The sequence below is a fragment of the Panthera tigris genome, chromosome D3 (genome assembly GCF_018350195.1).
Source record: "Panthera tigris isolate Pti1 chromosome D3, P.tigris_Pti1_mat1.1, whole genome shotgun sequence".
In the NCBI taxonomy this organism is placed as follows: Eukaryota; Metazoa; Chordata; class Mammalia; order Carnivora; family Felidae; genus Panthera; species Panthera tigris.
Genome location: NC_056671.1, coordinates 85959298 through 85986401, shown reverse-complemented (window position 1 = coordinate 85986401; position 27104 = coordinate 85959298). Strand labels below are relative to the sequence as shown.

General features: G+C 39.7%; 1 protein-coding gene across 10 annotated transcripts in view; it reads left to right on the top strand.

Annotated features, from left to right (window-relative positions):
- The window catches only part of RTTN (rotatin), a 167513-nt gene that overhangs the window by 117841 nt on the left and 22568 nt on the right, over positions 1 to 27104 (top strand). For all 10 annotated transcript variants that reach the window (XM_042961733.1, XM_042961734.1, XM_042961732.1 and 7 more), the window contains 6 exons: positions 1234 to 1429; positions 3842 to 3932; positions 6410 to 6563; positions 15161 to 15298; positions 18471 to 18688; positions 26881 to 26986. In XM_042961733.1, the coding sequence (XP_042817667.1) occupies positions 1234 to 1429; positions 3842 to 3932; positions 6410 to 6563; positions 15161 to 15298; positions 18471 to 18688; positions 26881 to 26986 (903 nt within the window). The remainder of the gene's footprint in view (positions 1 to 1233; positions 1430 to 3841; positions 3933 to 6409; positions 6564 to 15160; positions 15299 to 18470; positions 18689 to 26880; positions 26987 to 27104) is intronic.

Genomic DNA, 27104 nt, shown 5'->3' with positions numbered 1-27104 from the left:
TCTTTGCAGAATGTCTGAGCCCTGAAAGAGCACGTCTGAGGAGATCTTCCAGTTTAGAACCCGAAGAGACATGACAGCTAAATGCCAAGTGTGGTCCTGACTTGGATCCAAACAAGAACTCTCGAGCTGTAAAGGACATTAGTGAAACAATATGCAAACTTGGAGAAGGTCTATAGACTAGAGAATATTACTGCATCAGTGTTAATTTCCTGGTTAACTGTACTGTGATTATAAAAGACAAAAGTCTCTGTTTAGGAAATGAATTTAGGGCTGAGAGGGCAGGGCATCTGCAGCTTACAAACAGTTCATAATAAGAGAGGTATGTAGGTAGATAAAATGTGGTAAAATAGTAATACGTAGGGATCTGGGTGAAGGTATATGGGAATTCTTTGTACTCTGTACCTTCTATAAATCTGAATTTATTAAAAATAAAGTGTTCCTTTAAAAAAGAAATAAGAAGTGAGGGTTATGAGGGAAATCTTGATGTAGGTTAACAAACATAGCTTTCTTGGTCACAATCCCTTGCTGAGTTTTCTGGGAAAGGTCCACAATCTCATATCCTCAGTTCTAAAATCCAGAATCTCTGAAAACTTAAGTGTTCTCAAAAGTTACTTGGTATAAAACTTGCCCATACCTGAATACAGTTGCTGCAAAACCTGACCAGTACTGGTTTGAGGTTGTATTTGTTCCTTTCTTCATCCAGCTTACTGTGATTGTACAAGTGTTACACTAGAGAAATAGTTACTTCATTACGTGGTAGTGCCCAAATTCTCATTGGAGGTTAGTTAATGTATGGTAGGTACATGCATCTTATTATTTGCCTGAAATCTAAGATATTTTGAATTCTGAAGCACTTCTGGCCCCTAGAGTCTTAGAAAAAGGGTCGGGGACCATCTATTTGTTCCTCAATGTCTGAGTGCTTGAGGGCACGAGGGCACAAAACCATGCTCTGCCCATCTCGTCTTGGCTCTTACACTGTCATCCAAGACAGACAGACAGACAGACACACACACACACACACACACACACACACACACACACACACACACACAGTGGAGAAGTTGGATATCTGCTTCCTTGACCTCAGGTTTGTGATGAGCCGGGCCCTAGGGAGCTCCCCAGTCGTCTCTCTTTGGCCCTCTCAGGGGCTTTCCTCCGATGATCAGAACTTGCGAATGTTGTACATGAACACAAAGGAAACAAAACTGTGCTAATTTTTATGCTTATTCCCAGTAATCGGTCAGCATGAAACCGCGTCGGCACGGCTTCCTCGCGACGCGTCCCTTCCTGCCGCACTGCCCAGGCAGCGTGTGGTGACGCCGCCTCTCCTCGCGGCGGTGTGCAGCCTCCTGGACGGCCTCCTGGCGACTGCGCCGGGAGACACTGCACACGCTTTTCGGCAGGCCCGTCTCGTGGAGCTTCTCTGTAGGTAAGAGAGGCCGGGCAGCAGAAACGAGTTGGTGCAAGACTTCTTGCGTGCCGGGAATGTATCTCTATCTTCTTTTTGGCTCACTAGACTGAGGGGTTTTGCTTTTGCAGAATTGTCCTGACAGTTTCAATTTAGATCTGTTAAAGTACTCGTACGGGTTTGTTACACGGACTGTTACTCCCACCGTCCTGATTTTGTTTTGTAATTCAGAGGTTCTGAACCTTATTTGTCTTGCACCATAGTCAAGAACTGTGGTGCAGTCCCTTGGTCATTCTAAATGGAAGTGAAGGGCTTTGGGGATTCACCTCTGTAGGGCTATGTCAGAATAAGGGCCATGGGTTGAAAATCGTTGTTTAAGTTCATTTGGAGTTTTTCATTATTGGGGATTAAACTTTTTATTACATAACACTCTGATAAAATTTAGAAGATCATGATTTCGTTCTTTCATTTAGCTAACGTGAATGAGCTCTGGCTGGACCTTTGCATTATCGTGTTGGTTATATGTATAGTGAGAAAGGCTGTAGATACTGAATCAGTCCCACTTAGGGTCTTCTCACAGGGCATTCCCTCCCTAGTGTTGCAGTCTGGGGGAAGTTACTATTAATCTCATTAATAACATCTGGTTATTGGGGTTAGCGTGAGGATCAAGTGATGACGTCTAGGATACTCTTTTTTTTTCCCCCTCTCTCTCTTTTTTTTTTAATACGAAATTTATTGTCAAGTTGGTTTCCATACAACACCCAGTGCTCATCTCAATAGGTGCCCTCCTCAATGCCCATCACCCACCCTCCCCTCCCTCCCACCCCCCATCAACCCTCAGTTTGTTCTCAGTTTTTAGGAGTCTCTTATGCTTTGGCTCTCTCCCACTCTAACCTCTTTTTCCTTCCCCTCCCCCATGGTCTTCTGTTAAGTTTCTCAGGATCCACGTAAGAGTGAAAACATATGGTATCTGTCTTTCTCTGTGACTTATTTCACTTAGCATAACACTCTCCAGTTCCATCCACGTTGCTACAAAGGGCCAGATTTCATTCTTTCTCATTGCCACATAGTACTCCATTGTATATATAAACCACGATTTCTTTATCCATTCATCAGTTGATGGACATTTAGGCTCTTTCCATAATTTGGCTATTGTTGAAAGTGCTGCTATAAACATTGGGGTACAAGTGCCCCTATGCATCAGCACTCCTGTTAGGATACTCTCTTTATAGTAACTGTTCCTTTGCTTTCTTCCCATCTGGATTATTATAGCCAGTGGATTATTATTACCTCCTGTTGACCCCGTAGTCATTTGCATTGCTCTTCTTGAGAACTTTCACTGTCTGAGATATCGTCCTCCTCTTTGCCAAATTGCAGTACTTTCTCTTTCATTTTGGGGTATTAAGAAAACTCCAAAAAGAAAGAAGTATCCTTGTTTCACTTCACTTGCCATTACTCGTTTACCACTCAGATAATCCGTGAGGTGTGAGTTTGTTCACAGTTACTCATCATCTTTCCACCGTGATAACCTGCTAGACTTGGAAAAGGAACCTGCCTGTTGATTGACTTTCTTCTTGGATGTTTTTCTGCCTCAAGAATGATCAAAATGGAACTTTCGGAATACTCTTGCTTCTCAAGAAGAGTCTGTTGTGAAATTGAGGCCACAGAGTTATTAAAGAATCTTTTATGGCAAAGGCTTAATCATATTCTATACCTTTTCTTTATTCAGGACTTAGAAACTTTTTCCTGTTTTTTTTTTTTTTTGCATTATTTTGTTTTTTACTTTGTAAATCAAAACTTATTTCCTAGCAAGTATTTTTCCTGTTTTAAACAGGAAACTAACCACCAAGTTTTTTCTCTTGTTTGCTTCCCTTTTAGAAGGGCTTCTTTATATTTTATTCTGCTTTTCATTAGATTTTTTTTTCTTCAGAATTCTGTTTCCCATGTTTATTAGATAGGATCTTCTCCTGTGTTCTAAAATAATTATGGGATACCTTTTTATATACATTTATTGTCTTTATGAAAATCTGTTCTCTTTGTTTTTACTTTTCTTTTTATTTGAGTAGACACACAATGTTACTTTCATTTCAGGTGTACATCTTAATTACTTAACAAGTTTATGCATTACGCTCTGTTCAGCACGGGCATAGCTACCATCTGTCCTGTTCCATCGCTGTCACAGTATCATTCCCCGTGTTCCCTATGCTGTGCCTCTTATTCCCGTAACTTTCTCGTTCCATGGCTGCAGGCCTGTGCCTCCCTGTCCCTGTCACCCATTTTGCCTCACCCCCCACCCACCTTCCCTCTGACAGCCATTGTTTTCTGTAAAGATCCTTTCTCTTGAATTCTGTTCAAGGTTACATTCAAACTTCAAATACTGATTTACTAATTTTTAGTAAGCAGCGCACTACTCCTCTTTTCTGCTCTTTGCAGCATCGCAGATGCCACCCTCCTAGAGAGCTGTGTCCAGGAGCTCAAGGCGCCACTGCCTTTGTCCCCTCCCGCTGAGCACACGCAGGCTCAGGTAAGTGTCTCACGTCTCCTTCTCGCCTCATGTCTGTTTGTGCGTTTGTTTTAAGTGCCAGAAACATAAATTCTGCTAAGGATATACTAACCGTAGGAGAAGGATGAAGATCTTTGAGGATAGACATGGTGTAATGAGGTTATTTGAAATAGGTTACTTAACATTTTAATCTGAAACATCTTTGGATGGCAGAAAAGGGAAGTGAGGTTTAAAGATCTATATTCTCTTCCTAATTCCATTATTAACCAGCTGTAGATGTTTATTCACAGATCTGGATATCTTTGAGCACCATACTAAAAAAAGAAGACATTATATAGGCCACCTTCCCATTCTGTGATTTTAGGCCATGTCTATCATTTGCACCTAAACTGAAGTTGTTAAAATAGATAGTGACTAAATTCCATGTATTTTCAAAACCCAACCTAATAAAAATAAATTTATTTTTGTTTTTTTACAGATATTTACTATTTTTAAGTTCTTGATTGTAGCTAGAGTCTGTATGTAAAGTATGCTTAAGAACTCCTTGTGTAGTTGTTGCTAGTAGAAATGTTACCCTAACTCAGAGTTTAAGAAGGGCTACAAGATTTGCTTTGCGATGCTGTCTTTGGGGTTTCTGACCACGGCAGGCCCCCCCTCTTATAAGGCTGGGTAACACATCATCTTCAAAATACTTGTCCCAATGCAGTCTGAGCCTTTGCATAAGGCTCCCTCCTCCAGTTCACTGTCCAGCTGGCAAATCTTTATTGAGGGTCTACCACGTACCAGGGTCTTGCCTGTGCGAATAAAATAAAGATTCTTCCTCTCAAGTTGGGAGAGCAGATCATGAGCAAATCCGTATACACATCTGAGAAGAACAGCTAACAAAGGCGCCAGGAAATGCTTTCAGAGCTGGGAGGGTAGGGCTTTTCCACTTAGGGTGGTCAGGGAGGGCCTTTTAGACAGTGACATGTAACCTGGGGTAAGTGAGGACACTGCCAGATCCCTGAGATCGGGGTTCGTTTGTTCTATCCAGCAAATAGCAAGGAGGCCAGAGTGGCCAGAGCGAATCTGTAGGGGGTCATGAGGCCAGAGGCTGCAGTGAGCTCCATGAAGGCAGGGCTATGACTGTTCTTAGGCATCAGTTGTGTACCCAGTGCTGAGCACAGTGCCTGTTCCATGGAAGGTGCTCGTTCGGTACTTGTGTAGGCCAAATGCTTCTTAGCTGTTTGTCCTCACACAAAATTCCTCATTCGTTCCAGAAAAGTTCTGGAACCTCTTCTCTGCCAGATTGTGTTCTAGGTGCCAGTGACAGATGTGTGAACAAAGAAAACACACACGCCTGCCCATATGAATTCTGTCCTTGGTGCAGAAGACAGTAAGCAGTAAATAAAATGTGAACTATTTTATCAGCTGGTGACAAGTGGTATGGGGCAGGGGTGGCGCCTGGGTGGCTCAGCCGGTTGAGCGTCTGACTCTTGATTTCAGCTCAGGTCATGATTCCAGAGTCGTGGGATTGAGCCCTGCGTCTGGCTCTGCTCTTGAGTGTGGAGCCTGCTTGGGATTCATATTCTCTCTCTCTGCCTCTCTGTCTCTCTGTCTCTCTCCCCCTCCCTCCCTCCCCTCTACCCCTTGCTTGCTTGCATGTTCTCTCTCTCGACCATTCTCTCTCTCTCTCTAAAACAGAAGAAAACAACCCCCCCCCCACACACACACAAATGGTATGGGAAAAATGAGTGTGAGGAAAAGGTGTGCGGCAGGGGAGAGGGTGCTGTGTTTGGTAGGGTGGTCAGAAGACGCCTCGCAAGGGTGAGATCTGAGCTGAGAGTCGAGGCGCTGAGGAAGCGGGCCGAGTGTGTGGGCTTGTAAGAGGCTTCAGTGATTCCGTGGTTCCCTCTCTGATGTTTCTCGTTTGCTCTCACTTTCCATGGCTTATCTGTTTATGGTAACACCTCATACATTAGATGTCAGACTTATTATAACTGCAATCAATAGCGTTCAGTACAAAGGCATCAAAAAAGACTCCATAACAATAAGGAAATTAAATGTCACAAACTTGCATTTTACATGATAGGAGATGTGTTGAAGAATGTTTTGTCATCTTTCTTTCTTTATGCAATCGTAGGCTTTATGACTTTGGAATGCCCCTTCCTACTTCTTCCAGAATATTGATTCCACAGTTTAGCTACTTAAAAACTATAAAGGCTCTCTTTCTTTAAAAGGAGTTTGAAATTTGGCTTTGAAATACTGCCTTGTTTGGTATTATCATACTTGACAGTGTTAATGTGATCATTAATGGTATGTTTATAATATGAGAAAATCATGCTGTCTGCTATATATTCATTTTAGATCTTTAAAAATTACGATTAATATTTTGTTAGTTTTTTATGTAACTTATGGTACAAAGAAAGTGACTTACAATGCATAGAAGACAGAAATATCACTGAGCTAGGCTTTTCATATGATATGTTTTGTTTTACTTTATCTCTTTTTTCAAATAGGTGTCCTCTCTCCTAGAATACCTGTCGTCTTTGTCCAGGCTTCTGCAGTCATGTTTACTGGTAGATCCTGACCTTGTGATTCAGGAAGAGCTTCTGAAACCTCTTATCACAAACATCATCGGGGTCCTCACCATATGCATCAAAGATGTGTTAGGTAAGCTTTCTTTTTTTCACGTTTAGTATGAAAGTAAAGCATATTGAGGGAAAAAAAGAATCTTACTCTGCACCAGGTACTCACTTCAAGGTTGAATTTTATGTTGTGTTTTGCCGATATTTTGGAAGGCTTTTTTTTTTTATAACGTGTTTTATAGTTTGGGTGTTTTAAGTGGTTCCAGGAGGCCATTTGAGGCAAGTATGTAGTATAATGAAGGACTGTACCCTGTGCTGTCAGTTTAAATGAGGGCAAAGTTCTTAATGTAATGTTAGCAAGTACAGTGAGTTTTAGATATTCATTATTCTTACAAGCTATGGATATAGCCACATGACCTACTTATAACTTATCTGCAATAACAACTATAAGTAAGTGTTGCATATAATAAAAATTTTGGTAAGGTCCTAAATTATTGAAAAATATACTCTGATGAAAAGTTGAATATAGTACTTAATAGAAGAGAAAATTAAAACAGTATAGGACTTTATCAGAAATAAAATATGGTAATTATTTAAAAGATTTTATAATGAAGTAATTGATAATTTGACTATTGCCAAATGGCTCTTTGCCTATTCATTCTTATTTAGGTTTTTGAATTTTATGGATTTGTTTGGTTTTAGGTAAGTGAAATGTTTTATGATGCCAGCAAATCTAGTCCTCAGTGTCCAATTAGTGTTCAAATATCCAGGTGTAAGAGGAATAATAATTCCTTACTTGGAAATTTTACAAGTGGCAGTGGTATCCTAACTAAGCAAATCAGGGTAGACTGTGCATTCCCTATGAGGGCAATATCACCCTCCAAGAAGTGAAAGGGTGGGGGAAAAAAATCTTAATTACGATGGTCTGTGGCCCTTCAGAGCTCAGTTAGTTCAACCCAATAAAGTCATATTTTTTAGTATTTAATTTCTCTTGTTGGGTGTTCTTGGGTATGACTTGGGAAGCATTGGTGTTTAGCTCGTGGAAGATAAACAGGAAATATGCAATATCAGTGCTAAAAACTATAGTGCATAGATGGTTGTGACTAGAGGACTTTTGATTCAACACTTGATCCCAAAGTCATGTGGTAAGAGGTGGCAAAGTCATGTGGCAAGATGTCCCAAAGTCATGTCGTGTCTTGGTTGTCATTGGCTGACTGGTGGATGTTTTTTTAATTGATTCTCTTGCTTTTGTGTCTGATTTGGGCTTTGAGAATTAAATAAAAATAGTATATGTTTTATTATTTTGTAAGTTATTTGGCCCATCATTAATTCTGTAAAGTGCTGAAAATAAAAAACGTCAGTGATGTCTGAATGTATATCTCATAGCTGGTTGAATTAGAAGTCATTTTCTCGTATCAAGCAAAGGCATAAGTTCAGTAAAAATACTTTTAAGAAATTATTTTTTTCTGGAAAAATAATACTTTTGAATGATTTTATAAAATATTGATTATACTTCTAGTATGTATTGTATGTGACTTACTAATTTTCATGTATAACGGGAAATATTTTTTTTTTTTTTTTTTATTTATTTTTTTTTTTATTTTTTTTTTTTTTTTATTTTTTTATTTTTTAATATATGAAATTTACTGTCAAATTGGTTTCCATACAACACCCAGTGCTCATCCCAAAAGGTGCCCTCCTCAATACCCATCACCCACCCTGCCCTCCCTCCCACCCTGCCCTCCCTCCCACCCCCCATCAACCCTCAGTTTGTTCTCAGTTTTTAACAGTCTCTAATGCTTTGGCTCTCTCCCACTCTAACCTCTTTTTTTTTTTTTTTTCCTTCCCCTCCCCCATGGGTTTCTGTTATGTTTCTCAGGATCCACATAAGAGTGAAACCATATGGTATCTGTCTTTCTCTGTATGGCTTATTTCACTTAGCATCACACTCTCCAGTTCCATCCATGTTGCTACAAAAGGCCATATTTCGTTTTTTCTCATTGCCACGTAGTATTCCATTGTGTATATAAACCACAATTTCTTTATCCATTCATCAGTTGATGGACATTTAGGCTCTTTCCATAATTTGGCTATTGTTGAGAGTGCCGCTATAAACATTGGAGTACAGGTGCCCCTATGCATCAGTACTCCTGTATCCCTTGGATAAATTCCTAGCAGTGCTATTGCTGGGTCATAGGGTAGGTCTATTTTTAATTTTCTGAGGAACCTCCATACTGTTTTCCAGAGCGGCTGCACCAATTTGCATTCCCACCAACAGTGCAAGAGGGTTCCTGTTTCTCCACATCCTCTCCAGCATCTATAGTCTCCTGATTTCTTCATTTTGGCCACTCTGACTGGCGTGAGGTGGTATCTGAGTGTGGTTTTGATTTGTATTTCCCTGATAAGGAGCGACGTTGAACATCTTTTCATGTGCCTGTTGGCCATCCGGATGTCTTCTTTAGAGAAGTGTCTATTCATGTTTTCTGCCCATTTCTTCACTGGGTTATTTGTTTTTCGGGTGTGGAGTTTGATGAGCTCTTTATAGATTTTGGATACTAGCCCTTTGTCCGATGTGTCATTTGCAAATATCTTTTCCCATTCCGTTGGTTGCCTTTTAGTTTTGTTGGTTGTTTCCTTTGCTGTGCAGAAGCTTTTTATCTTCATAAGGTCCCAGTAATTCACTTTTGCTTTTAATTCCCTTGCCTTTGGGGATGTGCCGAGTAAGAGATTGCTACGGCTGAGGTCAGAGAGGTCTTTTCCTGCTTTCTCCTCTAAGGTTTTGATGGTTTCCTGTCTCACATTCAGGTCCTTTATCCATTTTGAGTTTATTTTTGTGAATGGTGTGAGAAAGTGGTCTAGTTTCAACCTTCTGCATGTTGCTGTCCAGTTCTCCCAGCACCATTTGTTAAAGAGACTGTCTTTTTTCCATTGGATGTTCTTTCCTGCTTTGTCAAAGATGAGTTGGCCATACGTTTGTGGGTCTAGGTCTGGGGTTTCTATTCTATTCCATTGGTCTATGTGTCTGTTTTTATGCCAATACCATGCTGTCTTGATGATGACAGCTTTGTAGTAGAGGCTAAAGTCTGGGATTGTGATGCCTCCTGCTTTGGTCTTCTTCTTCAAAATGACTTTGGCTATTCGGGGCCTTTTGTGGTTCCATATGAATTTTAGGATTGCTTGTTCTAGTTTCGAGAAGAATGCTGGTGCAATTTTGATTGGGATTGCATTGAATGTGTAGATAGCTTTGGGTAGTATTGACATTTTGACAATATTTATTCTTCCAATCCATGAGCAGGGAATGTCTTTCCATTTCTTTATATCTTCTTCAATTACCTGCATAAGCTTTCTATAGTTTTCAGCATACAGATCTTTTACATCTTTGGTTAGATTTATTCCTAGGTATTTTATGCTTCTTGGTGCAATTGTGAATGGGATCAGTTTCTTCATTTGTCTTTCTGTTGCTTCATTGTTAGTGTATAAGAATGCAACTGATTTCTGCACGTTGATTTTGTATCCTGCAACTTTGCTGAATTCATGTATCAGTTCTAGCAGACTTTTGGTGGAGTCTATCGGATTTTCCATGTATAATATCATGTCATCTGCAAAAAGCGAAAGCTTGACTTCATCTTTGCCAATTTTGATGCCTTTGATTTCCTTTTGTTGTCTGATTGCTGATGCTAGAACTTCCAGCACTATATTAAACAGCAGCGGTGACAGTGGGCATCCCTGTCGTGTTCCTGATCTCAGGGAAAAAGCTCTCAGTTTTTCCCCGTTGAGGATGATGTTAGCTGTGGGCTTTTCATAAATGGCCTTTATGATCTTTAAGTATGTTCCTTCTATCCCGACTTTCTCAAAGGTTTTTATTAAGAAAGGGTGCTGGATTTTGTCAAAGGCCTTTTCTGCATCGATTGACAGGATCATATGGTTCTTCTCTTTTTTTTTGTTAATGTGATGTATCACGTTGATCGATTTGCGAATGTTGAACCAGCCCTGCATCCCAGGAATGAATCCCACTTGATCATGGTGAATAATTCTTTTTATATGCTGTTGAATTCGATTTGCTAGTATCTTATTAAGAATTTTTGCATCCATATTCATCAGGGATATTGGCCTGTAGTTCTCTTTTTTTACTGGGTCTCTGTCTGGTTTAGGAATCAAAGTAATACTGGCTTCATAGAATGAGTCTGGAAGTTTTCCTTCCCTTTCTATTTCTTGGAATAGCTTGAGAAGGATAGGTATTATCTCTGCTTTAAATGTCTGGTAGAACTCCCCTGGGAAGCCATCTGGTCCTGGACTCTTATTTGTTGGGAGATTTTTGATAACCGATTCAATTTCTTCGCTGGTTATGGGTCTGTTCAAGCTTTCTATTTCCTCCTGATTGAGTTTTGGAAGAGTGTGGGTGTTTAGAAATTTGTCCATTTCTTCCAGGTTGTCCAATTTGCTGGCATATAATTTTTCATAGTATTCCCTGATAATTGTTTGTATCTCTGAGGGATTGGTTGTAATCATTCCATTTTCATTCATGATTTTATCTATTTGGGTCATCTCCCTTTTCTTTTTGAGAAGCCTGGCTAGAGGTTTGTCAATTTTGTTTATTTTTTCAAAAAACCAACTCTTGGTTTCGTTGATCTGCTCTACAGTTTTTTTAGATTCTATATTGTTTATTTCTGCTCTGATCTTTATTATTTCTCTTCTTCTGCTGGGTTTAGGCTGCCTTTGCTGTTCTGCTTCTATTTCCTTTGGGTGTGCTGTTAGATTTTGTATTTGGGATTTTTCTTGTTTCTTGAGATAGGCCTGGATTGCAATGTATTTTCCTCTCAGGACTGCCTTCGCTGCATCCCAAAGTGTTTGGATTGTTGTATTTTCATTTTCGTTTGTTTCCATATATGTTTTAATTTCTTCTCTAATTGCCTGGTTGACCCACTCATTCGTTAGTAGGGTGTTCTTTAACCTCCATGCTTTTGGAGGTTTTCCAGACTTTTTCCTGTGGTTGATTTCAAGCTTCATAGCATTGTGGTCTGAAAGTATGCATGGTATAATTTCAATTCTTGTAAACTTATGAAGGGCTGTTTTGTGACCCAGTATATGATCTATCTTGGAGAATGTTCCATGTGCACTCGAGAAGAAAGTATATTCTGTTGCTTTGGGATGCAGAGTTCTAAATATATCTGTCAAGTCCATCTGATCCAATGTATCATTCAGGGCCCTTGTTTCTTTATTGACTGTGTGTCTAGATGATCTATCCATTTCTGTAAGTGGGGTGTTAAAGTCCCCTGCAATGACCACATTCTTATCAATAAGGTTGCTTATGTTTATGAGTAATTGTTTTATATATCTGGGGGCTCGGGTATTTGGCGCATAGACATTTATAATAGTTAGCTCTTCCTGGTGGATAGACCCTGTGATTATTATATAATGCCCATCTTCATCTCTTGTTACAGCCTTTAATTTAAAGTCTAGTTTGTCTGATATAAGTATGGCTACTCCAGCTTTCTTTTGGCTTCCAGGAGCATGATAAATAGTTCTCCATCCCCTCACTCTCAATCTAAAGGTGTCCTCAGGTCTCAAATGAGTCTCTTGTAGACAGCAAATAGATGGGTCTTGTTTTTTTATCCATTCTGATACCCTATGTCTTTTAGTTGGCGCATTTAATCCATTTACATTCAGTGTTATTATAGAAAGATATGGGTTTAGAGTCATTGTGATGTCTGTATGTTTTATGCTTGTAGTGATGTCTCTGGTACTTTGTCTCACAGGATCCCCCTTAGGATCTCTTGTAGGGCTGGTTTCGTGGTGACAAATTCCTTCAGTTTTTGTTTGTTTGGGAAGACCTTTATCTCTCCTTCTATTCTAAATGACAGACTTGCTGGATAAAGGATTCTCGGCTGCATATTTTTTCTGTTTAGCACACTGTAGATATCGTGCCAAGCCTTTCTGGCCTGCCAAGTTTCAAAGGAGAGATCAGTCACGAGTCTTATAGGTCTCCCTTTATATGTGAGGGCACGTTTATCCCTTGCTGTTTTCAGAATTTTCTCTTTATCCTTGTATTTTGCCAGTTTCACTATGATATGTCGTGCAGAAGATCGATTCAAGTTACGTCTGAAGGGAGTTCTCTGTGCCTCTTGGATTTCAATGCCTTTTTCCTTCCCCAGTTCAGGGAAGTTCTCAGCTATAATTTGTTCAAGTACCCCTTCAGCACCCTTCCCTCTCTCTTCCTCCTCTGGGATACCAATTATGCGTATATTATTTTTTTTTAGTGTATCACTTAGTTCTCTAATTTTCCCCTCATACTCCTGGATTTTTTTATCTCTCTTTCTTTCAGCTTCCTCTTTCTCCATAACTTTATCTTCTAGTTCACCTATTCTCTCCTCTGCCTCTTCAAGCCGAGCCATCGTGGATTCCATTTTGTTTTGCAATTCGTTTAAAGCGTTTTTCAACTCCTCGTGACTGTTCCTTAGTCCCTCGATCTTTGTGGCAAGAGATTCTCTGGTGTCCTGTATACTGTTTTCAAGCCCAGCGATTAATTTTATGACTATTATTCTAAATTCACTTTCTGTTATATTATTTAAATCCTTTTTGATCAGTTCATTAGCTGTTGTTATTTCCTGGAGATTCTTCTGAGGGGAATTCTTCCGTTTGGTCATTTTGGAGAGTCCCTGGCGTGGTGAGGACCTGCAGGGCACTTCCCCTGTGCTGTGGTGTATAACTGGAGTTAGTGGGCGGGGCCGCAGTCCGACCCGATGTCTGCCCCCAGCCCACCGCTGGGGCCACAGTCAGACTGGTGTGTGCCTTCTCTTCCCCTCTCCTAGGGGCGGGATTCACTGTGGGGTGGCCTGTCCTGTCTGGGCTACTTGCACACTGCCAGGCTTGTGTTGCTGGGGATCTGGCGTATTAGCTGGGGTGGGTAGGCAAGGTGCATGGGGGCTGGAGGGGCAGGCTTAGCTCGCTTCTCCTTAGGTGATCCACTTCAGGAGGGGCCCTGTGGCAGCGGGAGGGAGTCACATCCGCTGCCGGAGGTTTGGCTCCGCAGAAGCACAGAGTTGGGTGTTTGCGCGGAGCGAGCAAGTTCCCTGGCAGGAACTGGTTCCCTTTGGGATTTTGGCTGGGGGATGGGCGGGGGAGATGGCGCTGGCGCCTTTGTTCCCCGCCAAGCTGAGCTCTGCCGTCCGGGGGCTCGGCAGCTCTCCCTCCCTTTGTCCTCCAGCCTTCCCGCTTTCCGCGCAGAGCTGTTAACTTATGACCTCCCAGACGCTAAGTCACGCTTGCTGTCGGAACACAGTGTGTCCGGCCCCTCCGCTTTTGCCAGACCGACTCGGGGGCTCTGCTTGGCCGGCGAGCCGCCCCTCCGCCCCGGCTCCCTCCCCCCAGTCCGTGGAGCGCGCACCGCCTCGCCGCCCTTCCTACCCTCTTCCGTGGGCCTCTGGTCTGCGCTTGACTCCGGAGACTCCCTTCTGCTAATCCTCTGGCGGTTTTCTGGGTTCTTTAGGCAGGTGTAGGTGGAATCTAAGTGATCGGCAGGACGCGCTGTGAGCCCCGCGTCCTCCTACGCCGCCATCTTCCGGAACCCCTCTTACATCTTCTTTCGGAAATATTTTAATTTATATGAGCAAGTAAATTATATTGAAAGTTACTTAGCAAGAGAAGTTATAAAGTAATTGCTTTTTAATTTTTTTCTTGTTTTTAGATAAAAATAAGAATTCTTCTTAATTTTTAATTTTAACTCTCAGCTTAAATGTTTTATTTGGCCATCTTGAGTAAAATCAGTAAGCCTTATACTTAATTTTTTTTTTTTATGTATAAAGTAAAGATATACTGAAAGTACATAAGCAGACGTATAGAATCTGTGGAATTAAGATTTCATGGGGATGATAAGGAGAAAAGATAGTCTAAAAAGACTCCTTATAGAGGTGAGAATGACGGAAGATTGAGACACATACCAAGGACTGCTATAGTCCAAACTCCCTGGAATATACCATTTCCAGAAGAACCTTGAGATAGACGTTCTCAGTTTGCTTGGTAGTGGAGTTTGACAAAAGCCGGCAGATATTGCCAGTGGCGTGGTCCGAGAAGACAATCCTAAGCTTGCTACTGCTCTCTAGCCTCCGTTTGCCATGTAGAGAGGGGAAAAGCTATCCTTAGGATAGAAGGTGAATCGCTCCATTCTCAGCCATAGGCAAAGCTGCAGAATTCCCTTCTGTGTTGTTTTTTTTGAAGGGCAGTACTCTTGGTTCTTCAAAGACATTCTCCTTGCTTTTCTGCCATGACTTTGGCACATTGTGCTTTCTTCCTCCACCCTGCACAAAGGGGAGAAAGGCAACACGAGAAACTTGACTTATAAAAGTAGCACAGACAGTGCCATGCTTTTACAATATGCACAATATGTGGTTCTGAATTTAAGGCGTACTATTCAGTTTGTCATACCTTCTGATTTGTTGTTGAATAGACGTTAATGAGAGGAAGATGTGTGAGTGTGTATTTATTTGTCTTTATGTAGGGGATAGATGAGAGAAAGCTTTAGGAAACAATGAAAAACTAATGGAAATAAATGTTGGGTCATGCGGAATTACATTTATCTTCATATGACACGTGCATGACTCTTACTTGAAGTATGAAGTATCTGGTGAGCTTTGTATTTTCTATTCTTTGTGTTAATAGCTTGAAATGTTTTCATTAATATTATAGATGTAGAGTTGGTATCGGCTTTTTATCACACATGGACGCATTTATTTAACCTTCTGGCCGTACTCCTGAGGAAAGCCGCTCTTGCCTCTCTCCCAGCTATGACGGTGGTTCTGGCCAAGCACTGGGCAGCGGTGATCGGTAAGAAGATGCACTCACGAGGCTGGGGATCTTTCTGCTACTAAAAATTAACATAATTATTGTTTACAGTTTCTATATGTGTATTCTCTAAAATTAAGTAATTATAAAAAATTAATTATATTTGAAAGAGAAACCAGGTATTTACTTTGAGAAATCTGCTGTGTTCTTGAGGCACCTCCAAAATGCATTTTTGAAAAGTTGAAACCCAGTTGAAAAAACTATAAAAACAAGGTAAGAAAAGCCTGTGGTGTTATTAAGAGACGTGTGATATGACATGATTGTAAAACAATGAGACAGATTCTCATGTGTTGGTGTAGAAACCAGTCTCTTTCCTGACATATATACACTGTAAGTGGGTAAATCTACACCTAAATACTGTATATATGATAACATGGAAACTTATAATAAATATAGTGCCTTGTCTGAAGATGGAAGGATTTTCTTAGAGTACAGAAATGCTAAGAGTGTAGTTATAGGTAATTATTTTTATAAGATGTTTTTCATATAATTGTTGCCTACTAGTATAAACAAATTATTTATTTATTTATTTATTTTAAAATGTTTATTTCCTTTTTTTGAGAGAGAGCACAGCAGGGGAGGGGCAGAGAGTGGGGGGCAGAGGATCTGAAGCAGGCTCTGTGCTGACACTGGAGAGCCCGATGTGGGGCTTGAACTCATGAACTGTGAGATCACGACCTGAACCAAAGTCTGATGCTCAACCAACTAAATCACCCAGGTGCCCCAAACAAATTAGTTTTTAATGTTTATTTATTTATTTTGACAGAGAGAGAAAGAGCAGGGGAGGAACAGAGAGAACCTCAAGTAGGCTTCATGCTGTCAGTGCAGAGCCCAATATAGGGTTCAGTCTCACAAACTGAGTTCATGACCAGAGCAGAAATCTAAAGTTGGATGCTTAACCAACTGAGCCACCCAGATGCTCCGACAAATTATTCTTTTAAATAACTACTAATTTTTGATGTAGTCTCTTAAATTTTAGCATAGCAAGAAGACCTTTTTTTTTTAACATAAATGCTTATAAATAATATTTATGTTACTTTTTAAAAATAACTAGTTTAAATGTATTCAAAATTGAGTTCTATTTTAAGTTTCCATGTTATCACCAATTTTTTTTTTCATATTTTCCTTTTCATTTGGTCATTCTATAAATTCAGATGGATGATACATTTTGTGACCAGAGTGGTAGTTTTGAAGTAATATTTATAGGGAAATACATGTTCAATAAGAAACAGAATTGTTAGTTGTTTGGACATAGGAGTTCTGAGTTTACCCTAATAGGAATAGCGTCCATTTAGAAATTATTATTTTGTTAAGAGAGATTAAAACTGAAAGAGATTGTGTAATTGAGATTTTCCTACAGCCGTAGTGGGGAAATTAGTTTACCACCTGATTCACTCATAATACAAAGCAAGGTCCTACTCATGTAGCATACCTACGCCAAGTGGTCAGATCTGGCCCGCCGCTCGCTCTGATAAAGATTTTATTGGAACACAGTCATACTTATTGCCTGTGGCTGCTTATATACTTACATGTTGCCTGTGGCTGCTTTCCTGCTACAGTGGTAGTGTTGAAGAGCTGTGACAAAGGCGTATGACCTGTAAAGCATAAAATACTCATTTCCTCTCCAGCCCTTCGCCTTCAGCCCTGCTTTTGAACACTGTTCACCTGACACGGTTTTCCTGGTGATAAAATAAGGACATATTAAATTAAAAATCTATCTACAAAACACATGCATGGTAATATGGTGCTAATCAGAAATACCTACTGCTAAACAGCTAGGTTTGATAGTAGTAATGTTTATGGAAACTTAACTAATAAAAATGATCATTGCTAGTCCTTGTCATGGTGTTTTTCTTTGTTTTTAGTTTCCATCCCATGTGCTCATAAATATTTAAAACATCTCATGATCACTTTGTAACTTATGTTATCTATAACAGTCTTTTCTCAAACTCAAACAATATTTAGACATCATTTAAATGAACATAATTCTCATAAAGTGACACACTAAAATATTTTTCTTATGTTACTTAAGAGAATAAGAATTTCTTTAAGCCTGAATCTAGGTAGAAATTCTTACAGTTATAACTCTTATAAAGGTATAAATTCCAAATAATAGAAAAGTAAAACGTAACAAAATTATAAACCCGTGATACTCAGATTAATAAAATTAATACAACACATCAGATGTTCCTTTGATTAAATCAGTGCTCACAGGAGGAAATTAATGACTGATTCAGCGTAGATTCTTTTGAGTTGGCTTGCCTATTCTTTCTAATCTGTGTTATGTTTGCAAATTTGTTCATAACCACTCTTGTTCTCTATTTTTTTTTAAGTTTATTTTTGACAGAGAGGGAGGGAGAGAGAGGGAGAGAGAGAGAGAGAGAGAGAGAGCAAGTGTGAGCTAGGGAGGGGCAGAGAGAGAGAGGGAGACACAAAATCCGAAGCAGGCTCCAGGCTCTGAGCTGTCAGCACAGAGCCTGACACGGGGCTTGAACTCACGAACCGTGAGATCATGACCTGGGCCGAAGTCGGACGCTTAACCGACTGAGCCCCCAAGGCACCCCTCTTGTTCTGTATTGTGAACTGCCATGAAACCTTTGTTTCTACATCATGTCAACACTGCATACTCTTGTTTTAAGTACTATTTAGCATCACCTTGTTTGAAAACAGAAACATAACTACACAGTGATCTAGATAATTCAGAGTACAGTTACATTAATTTTTTTAGGGTAGCCCTGAAATAAAAATTAAAATGTTAAAAATTCTAGAAACTTTGTGGATCTCAGTAGACCCCAAAGGGATCAATATTCATATATATGTGATCCTCTTATTTTGGGACTTAGCAAATACTGTGTATATGTCCATTCATGCACGTGCACACACACACACACACACACACACACACACACCTTCATACAAAAAACAACCCATATAAAAAGAATGAAATGAAAATTAAATAGATCCCTTGATTGTGTTGTCTTAATATTGACTATTTATTTTTAAACAAATACTAGAGTTATTCTCATGATCCTTATAACTACTGATAACTTTACTTCATTAGAAATAAAAAGGCTATAAACTTAATTACTCAGATCTATCTGATTCACTTCTTTAATTTTGAAGTTGTTTTCAAACATTTGCATCTCTCTTTTAGATATGTTGTGCACTTGTGTGGGTTTGTCTATAACCTGCCCCACCCTGTGTACTGCCAGCCTGCAGTTCCTTTCTGTCCTCTTGACTGAAGAAGCAAAGAGGTGTCTCCAGGATAAGGATAAAACAAATTTATGCCACAGTCCATCAATCGCTTCACTCCTTGACAAAACTCAGGAAAATCAGAAATCTCTAGAACGACTTAATGAAGTAATTCTTCAGGTATGTGATTTCTTGGTCTTTCAAAACTTTTAGTGTTTCAGTAAATTGACTTTCAGTCTTTGTCTTGTACAAATCTTTTTCAATCATTTGAATTAAAAAGTGATTAATGTTCATTTTGACCATTTAAATAAAGGTATATGAAGTTAAATTAATAATCTCCTCTGTGTTCCTGGCCCTCTGATGTTGGTGGCTAGGTTCTTTAATGAATGTGATACACGAATTCAAAATGAAATAGTAGAAATCTAAATCCAGCAGTTCACCAAAATAGTGTGCCATGCCATGACCAAATATTATTATTACATTTATATATCATTTATATTTATAATAAATATTGTTTATTTATTCATTATAATAAGTAATATATAAATGATAAATAATAAATATTTCTTATAAATAAAATTTATAATTATAATTTATAATATTATATTTCAGGAATGCAGGTATAATTCGTAATGTTTTGCCATTTTAAAGACATGTCTATGTCTCTGAAAATATGTCCACCTAAATGACATTTGATTTATATAAGTGAATTACATATATTTAAGGTAGTTTGTATATAGAGGTAGGTTGACTTAATTGGCACATTTGTGAGAAAATGCCCCCTTTCTAAACCATGCTGCCTTTGTTATAAACTTACTTTCTGCAGTCCTAAAACACGAACCAAGAGTTTCGTTCATTGGAAAACACTCTAAAATCAGTAAAGTATGATTTTATAAATAGATTAACAAAAAAACTTTGAAGTGTTTCCTAAGTTGCATAGTTGTTTTTACAAATAGGAAATTGCTAGATTTTTCAGTATTAAGAATCCCTCTTTTTAATAGTCATATGGTTTTATGATTTTCAACTTCTTGCTGAAAGGTAGAAAAGAAGTAGACTTTTGCCTTGAAGGATTTGCTTCCATTTCCCAGTCAGCCTGCCACATTTTATAAAGACAGAAGATTGCTCTAGTCTGCCGATTTGTTGCCGTCCCTTTGCTTCTTAGAATTAGGGGGTTTTGCCCCTTTTCTGCCTGTGGGAGTTATGGATGTGCAGATCTTGCTGGAATGGCCACTTTTGGGTTTTGGGCAGCAGCCTCCATTATGTGGGAGCACTGGAGACCAGGCTGAAGAGGCAAGGACGGCTCCGGTCCAGCTCGAACCTGCCCCAAGCTTAGGGCTATTGGCAGACTCATGTCTCCGTCTCCTTTGCCCAAGGGACTACAGTTACGTTCAGAGCACAGATAAGGAGCCTGATAAAGGTCCCACAACATTTTCTCCCATCTCCAGCAGCTCCTTGGGAAGCTGAGATTCTAGGGGGAAGAGAGCCCCACAGCATTGCTCGAAGTCACTTACTCTTAGGAGGCCCCAGCTTCTCTGTAGCTACTGCCTCCTTGCTCCACTCAGCTCAGAACCCAAGCTGGATGGCTGTGTGCCGGTTATCTCATTCCCCATCAAAGCAACTGGCTTTATCTGATTTTGCATTTGAAAGCCTATCGTAAGAGGAAACTCAAATTCACACTTTTTCAGTGGTCACCCAGCCCCACTTCAAAAGCACTATTAATCTCCTAACTTTGGCTTTGGTGGGGCACCTTTCTCCTAGGCTCTTATGGACACACTTTCCCCTCAAGGAATGTAAGGATCTGTGGAGCCCCGCATCCTTTTCTTTCCCCCAGTGAGGGCAGTGCACCTCCCCCGCCCCCTGCCCAGGCCCGGAATGCCCTGTCTCTCTGGGAGTCTTGAAGGCAGCCATGACCATGGGTCCTGCAGCCAATCCTGGACCAGGTGAAATTGAAAGACCTCCAGCTAGGCCAAACCAAATGTATTTTACTTGCCAGCTGTTTTTCTTGCTTGTTGCTGGTGCTGTTTCAAGAAATCATGATTAGGCTTGTGATAAATATGGGTCCATGTTGGTTGATGAACCAGATTAAAATAAATGTATGTAGTAAAAATTCTGTGCCACAGGAATTTTCTAAATTTACCTTGCCCTTATTTTTCCTTAATATTTTGTAATACTGTTCATTGTAAAAGTTATCATTTATAATCTTTTGCTGTTACCTTCTTGGCCAAAGAAAATGAGGTACCCTAGAGCCACAGGGCATCTCAATGATTTTCCTAACGACTAGCCAATTTTCCTCTCCATTTCTTCCAAATTACAAAAGACACAAAGTATTCTATGTGGATATGGATACTTTAACCAATTATAATAACTGTTTTTCCTAATAAATCATACTCTTCTTGTTCATATAAACAGTAGAATATGAATACATGACATTTGTTAGAAGGACACAAGCAAGTTCAAGACAAAGAAAGTAAAGAAAGGAAGTGCCTGACGTGAGATGGGACATTTATTAATGAGCTTTATTAAACTACAAACACTATATTTTCTTTGCTCTGCCCTATATAAAGATATGTGAATTAAAATGTTATTAAAATGTGAGTTATGAAACAGCAACACATAATGATAAATTACATGTTTTTTAATATACGTGAATGTAGGCTATGGGTTGTGGCAGGTTTTATACAAAGGAAAGTAAACTGCACTCTTTATCGGAAGAAATAGTATACTAAAATCGTGACCTTCGAAAGTTTATTTCAATTATCTGTAAAATCTTACTCAAAAATATTAGATGTGTGACCTTAAGCACATCACTTAACCTCTTGTGATTCAGTTCTTAAAATGCCAATGCAAAAGGAGAGAATTGTATTAAGCTTTAGCTGGTGCTAAAACTCTCCATCCTCCTCATACATTATTATGTTGTAATTTCAATTAAAATGTTTTGGCAGAGAATCTTTAAAACAGCTGCTTTATCGCACTCTCCCACGAGGATACATGTTAAAAGTTTGCATTTGGTATTTGTATCTTAAATAATGTACAAGTTTATTTTTTCATAATTCCAATTTGAGGAGGTTTGAGGGTTTGAATATGCTCTGAGAAACTATTATGTCTTTTGACATATATGTCTTACAATACAAATGTTTTGACCATGGAGACCGTATTATCTTTTGACCGTAACATATTGTACAAATATGACTTAATGGTGATTTTGCCTTACCTAGTGAGATACTCAGAATGTTTCATTTGCAAATAAATGTGGATCACAAGATTAATACAAATGCTATAATAATAGATTTTGCTCATAATTGAGATATTGAATTAATTTTACTCCTTGTATTTGGTCTAATATCTAAGGGTAGTAATGGAAGGAAACAAAAAAGTCTTATTTCACATTTTTAGGAGATATATTTTGCACTAGTGTTTAGTGAGTGGTGAAGTTCAAGAGTAAATCTGTTGGAGAGAAGAGCTTATCTATTTGAGATACTGCTGTGTCAATCAAGGAGTATTCTCTATAATTTAAAAAACCTGTTCTTTATATCAATGCTTTTTGGAAAGAAAGCAAAAAGTCTTGACCTGGAATACCTAGATCACTTAATGTATAGAAGGAATTAGATCTAAAAAGAGCATAAAATTGGGGAGGGGCAAAGAGAGAGGGAGACACAGAATCGGAAGCAGGCTCCAGGCTCTGAGCTGTCAGCACAGAGTCCAATGTCAGGCTTGAACTCAAGAACCACAAGATGACGACCTGAGCTGAAGTCGAATGCTTAACTGACTGAGCCACCCAGGCACCGCAAAAGAGCATAAAATTTAAGTAAATTACGTTGAGTCCTGATTTTCTTTCTTTCTGTGGTTGACAAAAAGACAAACTGTTTCTTGCTCTGTATCCTCCTCCTCTTTTGTGTGTCTGCATCATCCAGTAGCTGGTGTCCGTCCCTTCAGCTATCTGACATATAATCTTAGCCTCCCCCTTCTTGTCTCCAGGGCTTCTCGTGCTTTGAGCCCCGTGCTCCTGCTCTGTGCACAGATGCTCAGAAGGACTTCTCAGTCTGAAATAAGTGCTACATGGAAAATTATAGAAATTAAATCCTCTACTCTGACCTTTGGTGTATGCTGAAAAGTATGTGGATTTACTATAGGTTAGACCTGCTTGTTTTTTGTTTGTTGTTAGTTTTTGGTTTTCATATCTGTTTTTCTGTGTACACATTTTAAAGTACCTAACAGGTTTACAAGTTTTATATTCAAAGTAAAAGACGTCTTCCTTCATTTTCCTCTTCTTAGAGGCAACTATTCGTACCTCGTTTAGCTGATTGTTTAATAGTTTCCCTTCCGTGTCTCTGAATAACATGCTTGCATTTGTCTATCTTGGTTATTCCATTGTGGACATTATCCGTTGACTTCCTGCTTTGGAAAATGAGACTTGAGTTCCCTTTCCAGGCCCCACCCACCTACCTGGCCGCAGTGGACTCCCTTCTCATTTCCCTGCTATCCTGTATCTTCACGGTGGCTAGAGATGAGGCAGCATGGGGTGGTACATCTGTGAAAATGCTGTGCACGGTTGAACTGTGTTGCAGACAATGTCTCCCTTTCTCTGCCTGCTCAGCTTCCTTTTTTCTTAGAGGTAAATTGTATTATTTTTAAATGTGCTGAGTTTTCTGTTATCACTGATTAGCTCCATGCTCTTTGCCAGCAATCAAATGTCCTCTCAGTATATTCAGAAATGTCAGAACTTCATTAGCTTTGTGTTCTAGAAGCGGTCACTCCCAATTCCTTCTGACCTGCTTGGTGTGCAGTGAGATCCTAGGGTCTCCATTCGCCTTCCTCCTGGGGAATTCCTGCAGTCTCGTGTCTCCCGTGTTCTCCTTTCCTGCTTCACTCCTTCTTTGGATAGTCTGTTCTCTAGTCGCTTCCAGAACGAAGGTGCATAAGCAGCTTTTTCGAGGTCTAGACATCTGAGTCTTTTTCGACCCTTACATTAAATTTATACTTCAGTGAGAACTGTACATTGGAAGTCCTTCACCTCAGAATTGGGAAGGCCTTGTCTCTCCCCTTTAACTTCTCATGTTACTGTAGAAAAGTCTGAAGCCATTATGATTTCTGGTTTCTCTCTCCTGGGAGTGTTAAGAATCTTTTTTTTTGGTATTCAGCATTCTGCATTTTCCTGATGAAGTTTCGGGGTGGGGGGGTCTATTTAATCTAATTTAATCTAATTGTGCTGGTCTCTCTTGACAGTTCTTTCCATCTGACATCCCATCTACTTTGTGTCTTCTATATGTTTGGGACTCCTAAGTTTTCTTCTTCCTACATGGTCTCTTTTCTTCTCTTTTTTTACTCTTTATTTTGATTTCTGGTTTCTGGTTAGGGGATTTTCTCTGGTACATGGTAATGTTGGTTGTCTGCTGCATTTAAAACTGGGGGACTTAAAGTAGACCGGAAGCCCTGGGCATCTGAGTGGAGCCTGTCAACTGCAGGCTGTACTGTGTAAGGCGATTGGGCCGGGGCCCTTTATGGCCTGCCTTCTTGAACTTGTCAGATTCCCTCAGAATCTCTCATCTCCTGCCTGGAGCTGAAAAGCCAACTGCCAAATGTTTTGTGGCAAAGTGGGAGGAAGAGAGCTGAGGTCTTAGAAATTAATTTGCATGTATCACTTAATCCTTCCTGTTTTCAGTGTAATACCCTCACTTGGAAATATGCCTCATTTCTGTCAGTTTAGAACCCTTCTTCTTCTTCTTCTTCTTCTTCTTCTTCTTCTTCTTCTTCATGTTTATTTTTGAGAGAGAGAGAGATAAAGAGACAATGAGCAGGAGAGGGGCAGAGAAAGAGGAAGACATCGAATCTGAAGCAGGTTCCAGGCTCCGAGCTGTCAGCACAGAGCCTGACCCAGGGCTCGAACCCACAAACTGTGAGATCTTGACCTGAGCCAAAGTTGGACACTCAACCGACTGCGCCACCCAGGTGCCCCAGTTTAGAACCCTTCTAATTCATCCTGTCCAGAGACTAAGTCATTTTGGTGAGATTTCATGCGGGAATAAAAGACACATCTGTATGAACAACTGTTTCCCTAGAACTCTAACTTCCTTTTTCTCCCTCAAATCTGCACAGAGTAGATGAATCATGTATTTCAATGAGATCAGTTTGGTTTTTCTCAAAACATTAATACATGAAAGTGCAATAAGGGCATGTGTATGAGAGCAGCTTTCTTATTAATGGTGAAGATTAAGCTTATAGACAAATTAGGATTCTCATAATTAACTATAATGATTATACTCCAAACAAATTCATTATCCTAAATAATTTGCTGCCTTTTTCCTCACCTTCTTCATGACTATGGAATGTGATCTTTGCCAAGCATCCCTGGGCCTGGGCATTTAGTATCTAACTCGTTGGCCAAATAGGGACCTGCCTGGTTGGAGGCAGCAGCCTACGTGATGAAACCACTATTTAAGACGGAATCACTCCGGCCATGGTGGTGGGGCTGGAAGGGCCCCCACACTCTGCAGGCTCCTCTAGGGTCACATTGCCAAGTACAGGTCAATCAGGAAGAGTGAAGCTGTGTCTGTGTATTTCTATAGTTTATGTAAGATTGTATCATTTTGAGTTTAATACCGGACCATTGAAAATTACTGGTAGAAGGAAAAATTATGAATTTGAATTATATCTAACATTTGTAAATCATATGAGAAACTTCTAGATTCTTCACCTGGAATTTATAAACTCTTTGAAACTGTAATTAAAATTTATGTGAATATCCACATGAGACTCTTACCACAAAAGATCTCACCTGAATGTTCTCAAGCCTTTAGAGCTACAGCACCCAGTAAATGGGAAATATAGAGCGGAGAAGACAAGTTCACATCACAAGCAGACAGACCCAGGATGTGGCGCGTTCTAGAGGATGACTGGTCTGGTTTAGTCACCAACTCAGCAACATAAGGGGAATGGAATGGAAAACCTGGTGGATGGGTCGGGAGGTGTGAGAAAGACAAGTGCCTAGATTTAGAAGATGCGCAGATGTGGTGTGAGGGCTTTTATTCGGTGCTGATTCCAGTAAACCAACTGTGAGGAGACATTTTTGAGACGAAAGAGAAAATGTGAATTTGGACTGGATATTAGGTTGATACCAACAAATTATTGTTAAATATGTTAGGCGTGATAATGTTAGGCTTTCTGGTTATGTATATTGGAATATGACAGTATATGATATTTAGTATTTACTAGAAATTGTTCAGCCAAAAATTTCCAAAAAGTATGGGGGTTTGGCATTTCATTTCCTTTACTCTTGTACATATTTGAGATTTTTGATAATGAAAACAAATTTTTTCTGAGAGAGAGCGAGCGAGTGAGTGGGGGATGGGCAGAGGGAGGGAGAGAGAGAGAGAGGGAGGGAAGGAGACAGAGAGGGAGGGAGAAAATCCCAAGTAGGCTCCACATTCAGCACAGAGCCCTGACAGGGGGCTCAATTCCATGACTGGGAGATCATGACCTGAGCTGAAATCAAGAGTCAAATTGCTCAAATGACTGACCCACTCAGGCACCCCAATAATGAAAAAAAAATTAATTCAAAATTATCAAATGTATAAGGGAAATATATCAAAATATTAGTATTTTCAAAATTACAAGTGATTTTTAAAATTTACATAAGTTAAAAAATTTTAAATATTTTTTTGAAAAGCATGTAATGTGACAGATAAATGTTACTGTAGAAATGAAAGATGGAAAGGGGCACCTGGGTGGCTCATTTGGTTAAGCGGCCAACTTCTGCTCAGGTCGTGATCTCGCGGTCCGTGAGGTCGAGCCCCGCGTCAGGCTCTGTGCTGACAGCTCACAGCCTGGAACCTGTTTCAGATTCTGTGTCTCCCTCTCTCTGACCCTCCCCTGTTCATGCTCTGTCTCTCCCTGTCTCAAAAATAAATAAATGTTAAAAAAAAAAAAAAAAGAAATGAAAGATGGAAAGAACCAAATCACCTGAGGTACAGTGGTATAATAGGAAATTGAAGGAGGGGAATGTGTCTCAAGAACAAAGGAATTTGATGGCAGTTCTCCTCTTCAGCAGTTTTTTGAGGACCCTTTCTAACAAGTTAACATGTATGTATGTGCACTCCCTGGTGAATTTGATGAAGCGCATGAACATGCTATGTGTTAATACTAAGTACAATTTTTCCTTCACATCGTGGTCTTTTCCATATTGTAAATTTCATCTGCAGTCCTTGTCACACAGAGCATTCTCAGTCTCAAATCTTAATGATTTATCAAGTTCCAGTGAATTTCGTGGAGTAGTTGAAACCTAGCAATTCCTTTTAAATAGGCCACATCTTTTATTCACAACAGTTTTGCTCCAGATTAAGTTTTTCTTCAAGGCAGTTTGATATATATTTTCGCAGTGCTATGAAGGAAAACCCTGCAAGGATGTCCTGAAGAGAGTTGCTGCAAATGCATTGATGTCACTTCTGGCTGTCAGTAGGAGAGCTCAGACACATGCTTTGAAAGGTGAGACACACAACACATCAGCCTTTCTGGCATGTTATCAATTCATTTATTTTACTCCTTGTTCATTATAATTTTCTTTGGATTCAAAGTGTAAAGAATTTATAATCTCAGTCTTACT